Source organism: Dromiciops gliroides, chromosome 3, assembly GCF_019393635.1.
Source record: "Dromiciops gliroides isolate mDroGli1 chromosome 3, mDroGli1.pri, whole genome shotgun sequence".
Classification (NCBI taxonomy): Eukaryota; Metazoa; Chordata; class Mammalia; order Microbiotheria; family Microbiotheriidae; genus Dromiciops; species Dromiciops gliroides.
The window spans coordinates 2,819,492-2,834,360 of NC_057863.1; the positions used below are offsets into that span (position 1 = coordinate 2,819,492).

General features: G+C 52.5%; 1 protein-coding gene across 1 annotated transcript in view; it reads left to right on the plus strand.

Moving 5' to 3' along the window:
- The window catches only part of XXYLT1 (xyloside xylosyltransferase 1), a 70,973-nt gene that overhangs the window by 5,538 nt on the left and 50,566 nt on the right, over positions 1–14,869 (plus strand). The window contains exon 2 of the mRNA XM_043990972.1: positions 4,214–4,361. Within this exon, the coding sequence (XP_043846907.1) occupies positions 4,214–4,361 (148 nt within the window). The remainder of the gene's footprint in view (positions 1–4,213; positions 4,362–14,869) is intronic.

Below are 14,869 nucleotides of genomic sequence, written 5' to 3' on the forward strand. Positions count from 1 at the left end.
CAGAGAAATGTTACATGTGACCCCATCTCCCACCCCCACCTGGGGGACTTTGGGAATGGGGACACAGAGAGGAAATTGGGGGCAGAGAAGATGGTGCTGGGCACCCAGGCCCAGGTGGCATCCCATAGAGGGGGGCAAATGCAGGGGGGCTGCAGGTTCTTGGGGCTCATTTCAGTAAGCGAATGGGCAGGCCCCTCCTGGGATGGGGGCCGCACCGGATGGGACCTGCTTGGAGAGTAGGATGGGGTGAGACTGTAGGAGCACCCCAAGAGCACACCCCTGCCCAGGCAGGCAGCCCGGGTGCCTTGGGCATTGCCTGCATGTGCCGACTCAGAGCTAAAACCTCAGACTTCCCACAGATAAAGGGCTGATCTAGGTCAGAGGCCCAGGGACTGGGGGTGGGGGGAAGGGCAGGGGGCTTCACATCAGTCTAAATCTGTGTTTTTACACCTCTTGTTCCCCCCCCTCAGTCTAGTCCCTCTTCTGCAACATGGCCTAGATGCCCCCCTTCCCCTTGCTCATCCCCCTTCACATCCCCCCTCTCTATTCTCCCCACTCCCCTGACCCTTGTTGGAGGCTAGGCTCTGCGCACGGTTGGTTCCCTGACCCCCCTAGGAGAGATGAGCAGCCCCGGCTCCTCCTATCATGTGGCCCCGGGGCTAGGCCCTAGGGCGCTGGCATCCACACTGTGTCTGTGACCACCAGCCTTGTCCTCCTCATAGGGCTGAGGCCCCCAGACGTCTCTGCCAGGCCAGGCCAGGCAGTTCCTTTGCCCAAGGGGCAGACACCCATTAAAGCTGGCCATTCTTGACTCCGTGCTAAGCAGAGGGTGCAGAAGGCCCGTCTCTGCATCCTGGAGGAGCCCGTGTGGTGACCTGGGAGGGCAGAGGTGTGGGTGTGGAGAGCACAGCAGTCCTTTGTCTCCCAATGCCCACAACCATCCATAGCTACCTGTGGTTGGACTGGCAGGCCAGGTGAGGCTCTGGCCCAGAGTGACCAGTGTCCTTTGTACACACACACACACACGTTTGGTGTGGGACTGTGGCCATGGCTGCTGGGGGGGTCTGCCTGCCCCAGGTCTCCTCCCCCATCCCGATCCATCCTTCATTCAGCCCCCAAAGGGACTTTCCCAAAGTCTAGGCCTTCTCATGTCTCCCCTCTACTCAATAACCCTGGGGCCTCCAGGAGCAGGCTTGCTGCCCTTGGACGGCAGGAGGCAGTCTGGCCAGGGCCCTGGGCTGGCTTCCACGTGGGCCGGCCCCCCAGGTTCATGTTGCTCTGTGCCAGGCCTCAAAGGCTCCTGTGGTGCCTTTGCTGCACTTCCTCTGGAGTGGCCAAGGATGCCACACAGATTTGTCCCTCTGTCCTTTGCAGAGAGCCCCACGGACCGCAGAGGGTGCGGGGTCTGGCTTGTCCTTTCTCTGTACCTGACCTGTGGTGGGCGCTGGGAGGGAAATAAGGGACGCTTGCAACTGTGGAGCATCCTTTGGACTTTGGCTTCCTCCAGAAACCCTTGGACACAGACTTCATTTTACAGGCGGGAAAATAGGCTTCGAGAGAAGTGGCTTGTGTCCACTCACCTCCAGGTGTCAGGAGCTCTTCCGAGGACCTGAGTTTGAATTCTGGTATTGGGCGGGAAGGCCACCGTGGACATTTACTGTGTCACTGTGTGACTTTGGCGAGTAAAAGGACTCTGAATCCCCTCCAGCCTAAATGTATGATCCTATTTTGGGGGCTTTTGTTTTCCCATTAGTAAGATGAGAATTTGGGACAAAACGACCTTGGGCCTTGTAGCCCCAAATCTATGATCCTGTGATGCTGTCCCAGCTGGGAAAGTAATGATAAAACAACAACAATAACAATAAATACATCATCTCCTTCTGGGGTTCCCCAGTTCATGCTCATGGGTTGTATCCTCCCAATTTAGCTGCCGACCCTGGGCTTGGCCACTCCTGACTATAGTGTATGAGCCCCCACTGCGGCGTTCCTCATTTACAATCAGCCAGCAGACTTGGCTAACTTTTTTTTGTGGGGAGGGCAATGAGGGTTAAGTGACTTGCCCAGGATCACACAGCTAGTAAGTGTCAAGTGTCTGAGGCCGGATTTGAACTCAGGTCCTCCTGAATCCAGGGCCAGTGCTCTATCCACTGCGCCACCTAGCTGCCCCTTGGTTAACTTTTAGTAAAGGTATTTACTACGATAGTCTAGTAAGAACAGTTAGCACAAAATCTTCTCTTCCCTCCATGAATACACAAATCACGTGGGCAGCCACGGGAGAAGTGGGTTCAAAATGAGAGTACAATGGTAGTGGGGCAAATGGGTAGCACAGGAAGTCCTTTCTCTCTGGAGCTTCGATGGACCCTATGCCCTTAGCTGACACGAAGTTGTAGAGCATACCCCTGCCCCTGCCCCTGCCCCGCCTCCCTCTTTGCTAACAGACTGGCCTGAAGGGAGGCTCCAGACAGGGTCTGATTCCATCTCATTTTCTCCATCTGTGCTGGGGGGGGGGGGGGGAGGCTTTTCTGCCATCCATCCTTCCTAGGGGAGGCTGGGTGGAGGTTCAGGGATAAGGAGCACAAATTGTAATGAGATTAGCATGTGGGATTCTATGGAAAAGCATCTCCCACATTCTTGAGTGGGTCCAGCACGCCCTCTGAAAGCACATCATGCTGCCCCCATCCCTGCTGCCTCGATTAATTGGATGATCCTAAATTCTGAATCTTTAGGCTCTGAATGAATGAGGTTTTAGTATCCCGGGGGGATGTGTACCAAGGGAAGGCACCTCAGGGGCCATCTCTATTCCAACCCCCTTTTTATATGAGAAAACCGAGGCCCAGAAAGTGACTTGTCCAAGGTCACTCAGGTAGCATGTGCCCAAGGGAGGATTGGAACCCAGTTTCTCTGACTCCAAAAGCAGGGCTTGTTCATCACTCTATGTCTCTCGATCCATGACAAACCCAGCAGATGCACAGTGGCTGGCACAGCAGGTGCTTAATAAATGGTTGATTACTTGATGCTCTGCTCATGCCTGATGCTCTTGGAGAGCCTGTGGCTTGGCAGCCCCTTTGTCTGGGTGCCACCTCCTCCCACTTCATTGCCCAGGCTCTGCGTCTCTCTTCTTTCTCAGCTCTGAGAAGCTGTGGGCACCTGACCCAGCTGGCTCCTGGTGGGCCATCAGGGACATTCCTCCCAGGGCTGCCCTCCATGTGGCTTTGTCTCTCCAACTCAGGCTGCAGCTGGTGACTGTGGCTAATGGGACCTCACCTGGAAAGGGGGTTAGTGGCAAGTGCTCATCTTAGGCACTGTAGGCCTGGCAATGGCTGAAACCTGTGAAATGGCATGGGGGGGGGACAGACAGAGACACAGAGAGAGAGACAGATACATAAAGGGAGGGAAGGAGAGAGGAAGGAAGAGAGGGAGGGAGACAGGCGGAGGGACAGAGAACTGTGACTCCCTCTGAGTCCATCATTATCAGGACATGGGCATGTGTTTCCTCATGAGTCCTTCGGACTTGTGCTTGGCCATCATATTGATCAGAGCTCTTTTCAGGCTAATTACCTCGACGTGATTGTGGTTCTGCTCCCTTCACTTTGCCTCAGTTCATCTAAGTCTTCTCAGGCTTTTCCAAACCCACCCACTCCATTTCTTCCAGCTCAGTAGTATTCCATCACAGCCTGTTCAGCTATTCCTGGGTGATGGGTATCTCCACAGCTTCTAATTCTTTGCCACCACCAAAAGAGCCACGAAAACATTTTCATTCAAATAGTCTTCTTCTTATTTCTTTGATCTCTTGGGTGTAGATCTTTTTGGTCAGAAAGTCTGCACAGTTTAAGAACTTTTTGGCCAGAGTTCCCAGTCGGGTGTCCGGTGGTCCGGGGCAGTCACACTCCCTGGGAAGCCCCTGGGCTAATGTGGGGAATTCAAGGTGACTTTTCCTAGCATATTTAATGAGCATTTATTAAGTCCTTACTGGGAACCTCGGACTCAGGGCTTGGACTTGGGAAAGGGCTGGGAGCTTGTGGCCAGTCTCGATGAGCTGAGTAGCCCCAGACAGGAGCAGTCTGGTGGGGAGCAGGGGACCAAGTGTGTTGTGGTGTGGGGACCTCATGGGGAGCAGTGAAATGGAATTATGGGAGGTCCTGGAACAAGGCTGTTGGGCCAGGGACCGGCCTCAGCCTCCTTACTCAGGCTTTCCCTTCTTGTCTTCACACAGATCATCTTCCATGACGTCGGCGTCCTGACGGAGAAGCTGTTCCCTGTGGTGGAGGCCATGCAGAAGCACTTCAGCGCAGGCTCTGGGACTTACTACGGGGACTCCATCTTCTTCCTGTCTGTCGCCATGCACCAGATCATGCCCAAGGGTAAGGGGGCTGGGCCCAGAAGTGGCAGCCGCAGGGTGCTTCTTTGTCCCCGGGTGCTACAGGGCAATGAGTGGGGGCCTGGGGGGACAGCCAGAGGAGGGGAGGGCAGAGGCCCCGTTTTCTCCTGTCATCAAGGTCCTGCCTCGAAGGGTGATGCTTGGACTCTGGCCTGGGCCTGAGGAGACCTGGTTTGGAATTCAAGCTCTGCCAATGGCAGGTTGTATGACCTTGGACACATCACTGCCCATTTGGGCTTCACTGCGACGGCTGTAACCTGGTAGGGTTAGACTTGATGTCCCCTGCGGCTCTTTTCTGCTGAGTCTGATGTTTCTGCCCTCTCTGTCTCACCACTGCTCTGCTCCAAGGGGTGGGGGAGTTGCTCCTAGTCCTGCTAGGCTGAGGCAGGGAGGTGATCCTGCTGTCTGGTGTCCTGACAACGGGGATGAAGGGCTCACTTCTGGGAGAGCTCTGTGGGCCCTCAGAAGTCTGGCCTGGTCCAGGGAGCCTGGGGGAGAGCCAGGATGTTCCGGGGGGGGGGGGGATGGGGACTCCTTCAGAGCCATTGCTGATTGGCCCCATGGGAAGGCCCAGTGAGCCCAAGACCAGCCAGGATGGGGCAGGTTTGGGGATCAGGTTGCATATCTCTTTAACTGGTAGCTCTGTACCAAGCAGTATGGGAGAGAGGGGCAAACATGCATCTTCACTTTCAAGTCATTTGCATAGACCTGTGGGGGTAGGGGGTGGGGCACCTCTTACCTGTAAATTAAGATTTGACACATGAACCACTTCCAATGACCAGGTTGTCTGTCTGCACTAATGGCCCCCAATTTTTTGGCTCACACATGGCATCTATGAAAATTTTTGGAGTATATACCTCCAATTTGTATTTTTTGTTGTTCAGTCATTTTTCAGTAGTGCCCAACTCTTCATGACTCTATTTGGAGTTTTCTCAGCAGAGATACTGAAGTGGTTGCCATTTCCTCCTCCAGTTTATTTTACAGTTGAGGAAACTGAGGCCAGTGGGGTTTAGTGACTTGTCCAGGGTCAACCAGCTAGTAAGTATCTGAGGCCAGATTTTGAACTCCTGATTCCACCCCTGGCACTCTACGTACTGTGCCCCTTAGCTGTATATATTTACCTGTTTGTAAGTTGTGTAAATAAATGTATTACTCTTAATAATTATGCGCCTTTTACAACTTATAGCAAAAAAAGAAATTGAAAAAGGATAAGATAAAGGTGATATAATATTTGAGCCAGGAGGTGGTGGGGAGCTATTGGAATTTAATGAGTAGGTGGGTGACATGGTTAGACCTGCACTTTAGAAAACCATTTTGTTGGCTGAATGGAGGGTGGACTGGAGTGGGGAGAGGCCAGCAGACCCCTCAGCTGCTATTACAATGATCCAGCTGTGAGGTGATGAGGGTCTGCACCAGAGTGGGGTCAGTGTCCTAGGAAAGAAGGTGGGGCTGGCTGGAGAGATGTTGCAGAGGTGAAACAGGCAGAGATGTTGCAGAGGTGAAACAGGCAGAGATGTTGCAGAGGTGAAATTGATGACGTTCGATGGTAAAATCGACAAGCCTTGGCACCATATTGGATCTGTGGGTATGAGAGAGTGAATCCAGGATCACTCCTAGGTTGGGACCTTGAGGGACTGTGAGGGTGGCCTCTACAGTAAGAGGGAAGGTAGGAGGAGTGTGGCAGAAGGTTTAGGGGGAAAGATGATATTATGAGATCTGCCATCTGTCACAATACATCCATGCCAGCTTCTTTAGTGAGATTCACTTTGTCCCATTCCAAACAAAAAGGGGCTAGGCTGCCATTTGGTGGGAATTCCTGGGTTCCTGCCAAAGACTGAGTGATCTGGCCTTTGGGGAGCAGGGACAATGTTGGGGGGGGGCAGTAGCAGTGGAGATTTCCTAGTGACCCCTGCTCAGTTGTCAGTGGGGGTTCCTGGGGAGCAGTTTGGTTACAACCACCTTGAGAGGCTGCCTTGCTCAGAAGGGAAGAGGATGGGAGCTCCCCCAAGAGGGAGGGATGGAGGGAGGGAGGGGGGATGTGGGGCAGTGCTGGGGTGCAAGGGTAAGAGTGCTTGTGTTGGAGACAAGGCCCACACTGACACTGGTCACAAAGGAGGGTGTAGCATAGCCCGTCTTTGCACCCTGTTCAATGAGAATACATTGTAAAGCCCCTAGCAGGACACCTGGAGCATGGTCGGCAGTCTATCAGTGCTCATACCCCTTCCCTTCTAACCCCCTTCAGGTTGGTTGATCACATACATAACCCTGTTGGGGAGTCAGGCCACAGCCTCAACCCCTGGGGGTTATTTGTAGATAACACAAGGTTAAGGTGTTCAGAGATCACTTCTTTCTTAATAAACACACACATACACATGTACACACACACAGACTTGCAAGAGCATGTGCATGCACACACACACAGAGCACCCACTCTGGCTACTCATCCACCATGGGAAGGCAGAAATGGTTTTATTGTGTCTCTCCATCCCCAGCCCTTGGGCCAGTGGCAGCATGTAGTAGGTGCCTACTAAATGCTGGCTGAATTGGATTGAAAGCTGTAGGCCTCACTGATGCATCCTCCATCGTTCAACACTGACTCATTAGAATTAGAAGCACAAATAAGGAAGACACACATTGTCATGCATGTATTCACGTTTGTATGTGTGTGCACATGGGTGCATGTGAGTATGTGTTTTTCTTCCCACTTGAAACAAGCTGTCCTGTCCTTGACGTGTATCCTGGGTCTGTGCCCAGTTCCCCGTGGAGCGTTCTGCCAAGCAAGGATCTGCCAAGATGCTGACCTTGTGTATTCCATGTGCCCGGGGATGTCAAGGGGGGCCTGCTGGGCTTTGGCTCCTAGTGGCTTTGCTGCTCAGCACTTGAGGTTTTCCCCCATCTGCCTCCTCTCTGCTCTGTCTTCAGTCCTTCTCCAGGACTTTCTCAATCTCCCCACCCGATTCTCTCTCAGGCCTGACTCTGCCCTTGTGTTCCCTCCTTCTTCTTGCTATAGAGCTGGCCAGCCCCCCAAGAAGGACCAGGCCTTCTTAGGGCTCCTGACACATTCTCTGGCAGACAAGGTCAGGTTTTTGCCTGCGTGTCCCAGAGTATCTAACAGACCTTAACGCTCAGCTCCTCCCAGCATCCCTGAAGACAAGGAAGGTCACGACCCTCCTTTCCATCATGGTGGGTTTGGGGCCTTGTAGGCTCTGGCCTTTCTCAGGTCACTTGCCCAAGGCCAGGGGCCATCTCTTCCTGGATGAGCTGATGGAGATAAGCCAGCAGCCCCGCCATGGAGTCAGGCCTTTTGAGGCTTTGGGCTTGGAAGTACTCACCTGTCCAGCCCACAGTCGGCTTCCTCCATGGGAAAGAGAGCAGGCCCTCCCTCGGCCTGACCTGTGCCGAGTTACTGCATCTAGGCCTGCCCTTCTGGGGGGGGGGGGTTCTCCTCTGTCCTGGGGCCCTCTGGGGGCAGGGCTGAGCGGCCCCTCTGGGATCACAGCTCCCTTCTACCCTCAGTTCTGATTTGCTACCTGGTCTGTGATCATTTGACGCCCAGGAATCATATTGTAAAATGAAGATTAGGGTGAGGCCCCAAGCCCCAACACCCTGAGCTTTCTCTCCAAATTCGGAGATGCTCCTGTAGGCAGAGGGAGCGCTGTCTCTGCCCCACCCCCAACCCCCCCTGCCGGGGCTCCTTGAGGAGGAGCAGTAAGAGAAGGGGGGGGGCTATGCAGTGGCTCCTTCCTGGAGGGACCTCAGCGGCCACTGAGGCCAGCCCTGCCATCGGACAGGCAGGCTGTAGTAAGTGTCCCCGCCTCTCCCGGGGGCTCATGCTTCTGCCTCCAGCGGAGGCTGGTAAGACCCTTTCCCTGGGCTTAGCCTCTGCCTCTGGCCCAGTGGAGGAGAAGGGGATCTGGAAGGAGAAAGAGGAAGCATCCTTGCCCCCTCCCCCTCCCCTGCCCCTCCCCCAAGCCTTCCTGACTTCTGGGATGCCAGTGACAGGACCACTGGAGCCCAGCCCTGAACCTGATGCTGTGAGATCCTTTAGAGCTGTGTTTAAATTGATTTTAGCTTCTCCTGGACAGGGCAGAGGGAGGCAGGGCTAGGCTGCATTGTTCCTGAAAACATTCTGGGGATTTGGGTGGGCTGCAGGCTTCCTGGGGGAAAGAGGGAATGCCCGGGCTCTGCCGACCCCATCAGCCCCTAGCTGGAGGCCAAGGTGTAGGAGAGAGATCAGCATAGGGAAGGGCCTGGATTCCGCAGCCTCTGGGGATCACTTGGGAGAATGCCGGGCGTTCAGCCTGGAGACAGCAGAGTGTGAGGGAGGGGGCTGAGGTTGCTGTGGGGAGGAGGCCTTCGCTGGGTTCTGCTTGGCCCCCCAGGTAGAAACAAGGAATATTGGGTGGAAGTTTCAAAGAGGCACGTTTAGGCTTGAGGTCAGAGAACTTTTTCCCCTTGGGCTGGTGCAGCCACCTGCCTCTGGGGGTGGTGGACTCTCTTTCCTTGCGGGGGGGGGGGGGCTTCTGGCCACTTGTGGGTGCATGATGTATTTTGAGAATCTGAAGGTTTCAGTTTAGTGCAGGAGGTGTGCCTGTGTCCAGGCTCTGCCAGGCTGAGGCCACTGTCCAAGGTGATGGCAGGATTGGGGGGGGCGGGGTACACTAAGGAATGGCTGCTGTTAGAGACAGGGACCTGCTGACCACTGACCACAGGACCCTGCATTGTGGAATGGAAGTTTCCAGAGAAGAGCAGCAACCACTGGGAAGTGGGCTGAGTCCACAGGCGGCTGGCTGCCTGCTTCCAGGAGGGGTCTAAGGGGACTTTAACTCATCCTCCCTTTGGTTCCCCCTCCCAGTCCTACCCCACATCCTGCTCCACAGTCAGAGATGTCTTTTCAGCTGGCTCTGGCCCTGGGTCTCCTCCCACCCTCTAGCTGTTCCTTGGGACTCTTCCCTGTCCTTGGAGCCCTGCCCAGGCTGATTCTGCCTCTTGCCAGACCCCATGGGGGAGGGGAGAGGGAGAAGGAACTTCCCCGGTCTCCAGGCATCTCCAGATGGAGAGAAATCACATCCCTGATTCCTTGTTCCTCTTTCTGGTAATTGTATTTCAACACGAGCGTTTTCCCTATATATTTTGTGCATTTAAATGTATTCTTCTGCAAAGGAGTGCCCAGGCTTCCCCAGGCTATTATTCCCATTTGACAGACAAGGAGACAAAGGCAGCCCGAGGTTCAGTGACTTGCCCAGGGTCACACAGCTAGGAAATGCCTGGGGCTGGGTTTGAACTTAGTCCTCCTGATTCTGACCCTGTGTTCTGGGCACCCCTGGTACCTAAAGGTAGAAGGCCAGGGTGAGCCTCAGGGCTGGCTGAGAGTAGGAGTTCCCTAAGTGGCCTTGTTGGGTGGAAATGAATTATGGGGGGGTGGAGGCAGGGATCACTCTGAAAGAAGCACGAGGCATTTCACCATTTTCTTGGCTTCCTCCTGGGGCTGAGAGCGCCAGTGCTGGGCAGAGGCCATGAGCCACAGACCAAGGCACACCTTGGGCCACACAAGGAAGTTTCCCCAGACTTTGCGGCATCATCCCTGTTGTAAAGCAGGACACGACCTAAGATGAGCTGGTTGGGCCCTCCCAGGTCCCAGGAGGCAGGGACCCCCTCTGGTTCAGCCCCTCTGAGAGAATCGAAGCTCCTTACCCACGGACTCCTGCTGCTTGGGCGGGATCCTGACGCCCACCAGCCGTTCCTGGGGCTTGTCCAGCCTCTGCTGACTCTAGCATGAGAACGTCTGTGGGGCTCTTTAAGAGCCCCATGATCAGCTTCCATCTCTCCCCCTCTGCAGCCTTCAGTAATGCTGTAAGGCTGGGCTTGGCTCAAGAGGAGGAGGATGGGAAGGCACCTTGTTGTCAAGGCTTTTCCTTGTTTTCTCCCTGCCTAGCTGCATAATCTCCCCCCTCCCGGTCCTGCTGCAGCGGGGTGGGGGGGGCACCGAGCCAGCCCCTGCGCCCCCACCCCCGCTCAGCAGCTAGTTAGCCAGGCAGGGGGGCTGCTGCCCGTGCCGACCCCACCTGCTGCGTGAGCCTGGCCAGCGAGGGAAGCGGGGAGGGAGGGATTGGGCTGCTCTGTGCTGGGGGAGCAGCAGGGTGATGGACAGCTCCGGCCTGCCGCAGAGGGGCTGGCGAGGAGGAGGAGGGGAGGCGAGGGATTGGCCGACGGGCTCTGCAGATGGAGCTGCCTGGCGACGTCCTCGGGATGCTGGAGAAGCTGCTGTCCCCTGGAAGCTGCGAGCCCCTGGCCCGAGGCGGGGTCTGGGGGGCCCTCCGGTCACCCCTTCCCACGTAAGCCTTTCCTATTCTCCTGCGCGATCTGTTTGTCGATCTGTTTGTCAGCTCGGTGCGGTGGCGGGGCCTGCGGCAGGGTTTTCTTGGGGTCCTAACAATCGGCGATGCTCATTGTTGATGCGATTGTCTGCGTCTGGCATCCTTCTAACGCCTTGTCCCAAACGGGATTTGTGTTTAGCTGTGGTCGGTAGAATGGGAGATAAAATTATAATAACAACCCATCTATTCCCAAATTCAACAAGTGTTTCCCAAGTGCTTCCTTTGGGCCGAGCACTGTGCTAGGAAGAGGGAAAACAACTGGTTGCTTCGTTTTGGGGAGAGCAACACGTAGGCAGAGAATTAACTACAAACCAGTATATTTGTGGTACAGTGGAAAACTCACCAGCTCTGGCGTCAGAGAGCCTGGGTTAATCTGCCCATGCTCACTGTCTCAGTTTCCTTAGGTGTAAAAGGAGGTGGTCTCAGGTGTTTCTTCCGGCTATAGAGGGGAGTCCTTGAGCCTTCATTTTTGGAAGCAAATTTTGTATCAGGTGCTAGAGACAGTTTTAACGCCCCAGGTTATGCACGGTGCTGCCCATGTCTGATTTTGTTACCCATACTCCAAGAATCTACTACACCATCTTTAAGATCTTGTCCAGCGAGAGAGAGCTGGGCCCCGGGTCAGTTTGCTGGCTCTCAGTCTGTCAGAGAGCCGTGGAATTAGTGTCTTCATTTTACATCTGAGGAAACGGAGGCCCCCAGAGGGAGCCTAGGTTCATGTGGGAGGCTGAGGCAGATTTAGAAGCCAGGCTGTCCTCTTACCCCAAGTATGCCCAGGGCACCAGGCCGCCTCCCTTTATTCAGTTCCTACATCACCGTGTTAGGTGCTGGGGAGAAAAAGCCAAAAAGGAACTCCTTTGTGCCCTGCTGAAGCTTACATTCAAGTGGGAAAACGGCAGGTCGCCTTCAGGTTGTGGGCCACACGTGAGCCAAGGCAACAAGAGGCACTCTCCCCTGAGGCCTGCCTGTCCCTGGCAGCCCTGGCTCGAGCGAGTCTTGTCCTGGGGTTTCGAATTCCCTAATGAAATGGTGGAGCTGGGTGAGTGGAGGCCTGGGTTCTCTGGTGTAGACCTGGCCTGACTGAGGCTGCTTTGGAACTGGGATAGAATGAGATGGTCATAAGCCATCTAAGTGAGCCAGTAGAGGTTTCCTTAGCCACAGTCTGGAAAGGATACTCTGCAAACACCTGGCACTGCATCTGGGAGATGTGGCTCTCCCTCATCTCCCTATGAAATGAACACGGCTGTGTTGGATGGGGCCCCAGCTCCCCATGGGCCAGCCTTCGGTACCCTGGATAGCTGAGATTCCTCAAGCTCCCCGGGATGGTCTGAGGTTGGGACAACAAGCTCGGCCAGCCCTGGTGGCAGATCCTGCTTCTGCCGCAGCACCCCAGTGGCCAGCAGGCTTCTCCCTTCTCTGTGGCCAGGGTGGAGCCTGCCCAGAGCACTCTCCTTGGCCATAACCAATAACTATAAGCCCCTTATAGGAGAGAGATGGATGGTTGGGGGATCGTTTCTCTTTAGCTGAGGTAGAGAGAGAGGAGGCTTGTCTATTGTCAAGGGAAAGACAGGTGGGGCTGTGCTTGGAGAAGGTCCCTTCCTGTAGCCCTGTTTGTCACAGGACCCTTGGATTCAGGGCCAGCAGGGACCCCAGAGAGCTTTGAGTTTAAGGCTGTCATTTTGCAGAGGAGGGAAATGAGGCCCAGAGATGGAAGGGGCTTGGGTAAGAGGCAGATCCAGGGTGTTCTGACTGAATCTTGTATTCTTTCCATTGTACCAAGTGTTTTGTTTTGTTTTTTGGTGAGTCATTTGGCGTTAAATGAGTTGCCCAGGGTCACACAGCTAGTAAGTGTCGTGTCTGAGGTTGGATTTGAACTCAGGTCCTTTTGAATCCAGGGCTGGTGCTCTATCCACTGCACCACCTAGCTGCCCCGTTATACCGTGTTCTTAACAGCTCAAGCCTCTTTATTGATCATGGAGCTGGAAACTTATAGAAACACTTCTTTCCCCTTCTTCCTCCCTTCTCTCTTTCTCCCTTCCTTCTTCTCTTTCCCCCTTTCTTCTTATTGCTTCTTCCTTCCTCCTTCCTTCTTGCTTCCCCCTTCCCTCTTCTTCCTTCTCCCTTCCTCCTCCCCTTCTTCCTTCTTTCTCTCCCCATCTCTATTCCTTTCTCCCATTTCTCTTCCCTCTTCTCCCTTCCTCCTCCCTCCTTTTCCTTCCTCCTCTTCCCCTTTCTCTTCTCTCTTCTCCCTTCTCTCTTCCTCCTTTCCCCTTCTCTTCCCTCTTCTTCCTTCCTCTTTTTCCTTTCTTCCCTCATTTTCTTTTCCTCCTTCTCTGTTCCTCTTCCCTTCTCTCTTCCCTCTTCTCCCTTCTTTCCTTCTTCCTTCTTCCCACATCTTCCTTTTCCCTTCTCTCTTTCCTCTTTTCCCTTCATCTTTCTCTCTTCTCCCTTCATCCTTCTCCTTTCCTCCTTCCTCCTTCTCCCTTCCTTCTCCTGTCCCACTCCAACCCCCATGTCTCTGATGCTGGTCTCTTTTCCAAGGATGTTGGGATGAATTATTCAAAAACATGGCCTTGGTTGGTTTTGGAGATTAGGGGAGATTAAGCTTCTTACCGTAAAAAGTATCAGGGTAAGTTTACAATGGTCCATTTGAGGTGGCTCTGGATATATTGATCACTGATCAGTTTTCTGGAGTGGCCCCTGGTATCTCAGAATGAGTTAGCCAATTCTTGGCACCAGGTTGCCAGTCTGATGGCATAAGGTAGGGGGCTAGGATGGGCACTGGACCTGGCATCCATGATCAGCAAGGTGGTGCATAGATAAGAGTTTTGGGCTTGGAGTAAAGAAGACTTGAATTTAAATCCTGCCTCAGACACAAACTCACTGTGTGACTATGGGTGAGTCACTTTAGCCTTTCTTAGCCTCAGTTTCTTCATAATCATAGTATCTGCCTCACAAGGTGGTTGTGAGGATTACATGAAATAACATATGAATGATTCACAAAAGAAAAAGAAGAAGAAAATAATCTGCTCCACTGATAAAATATATGGAACAAGTCTGAAAAAGAAAAAGTCTGGCCTTCCTCTGCAAAGGAGAAGGTGCTGAACTGGGCAGGTTCTTAGTGATTTTGCAACATTCTCTTGTTACTTTGTATGTCATTGTTTCCATTTACATGGTTGTAGTTACTGTGTCTAGTGTTTTCTTGGTTCTGCTGACTTCCCTGAATCAGTTCATATAGATCTTTCCAGGCTTCTCTGAATTCATCACACATATCATTTCTTACTCCAGAGTCATAGTCTACTACATTAATGGACCACATTTTATTGCACCATTATTCCCCAATCTATGGGTATCTACTTTGTTTCCAATTTAGCTATCACAAAAAGTGCTGCTATAATTATTTTGGTGTATATGGAGACTTTCTTTCTTGGACTATAAGCCCAATAATAGAATCTCTGGTTCAAAGGGTATGGGTATTTTAATCATTTTATTTGCATAATTCTAAGTTGCTTTCCAAATGGTTGTACCATTTCACATCTCCACCAACAATGTATTAGTATGCCCATGATCCTACAACCCCACCAACATTGGCTTTTACTATCCTTTGTTATTTTTGCCAATTTTCAGGTTGTGAGGTTGAAACTTTAGAATTTTATATATATATATATATATATATTTGTATGTGACTGTTAATTATATATCTTGGATATCAAACTCTTGTCTGAAATTTGATGCAGAGATGTTTTTCCCATTTGACTGCTTCCTTTATTGTAAGTGCATCAATGTTGTCTGTGCAGAAGCTTTTTAATTATATGAAATCAAACTTATCTATTTTATTGTTTGTAATTGCCTCTGAGATGTGCATGATCTATCTCTCTTCTAATTTTTTTTATTATGAGCTTTAATATTAGGGTCACATATCCATTTAGAATATATTGTGGAATACAGTTAAAGGTGTTGGTTTGTGTCTAATTTGTGCCACACTGCTTTCTAGTTTTTCGAGCAGTTTTTATCAATTATGAGTTTGTTCCAAAGTAATTTATTTTTCCCCACTTAACTGAACATGGGGCTATTGAATTCTTTTTTTTTAATTAATAAAGTATTTTTTTCTCGT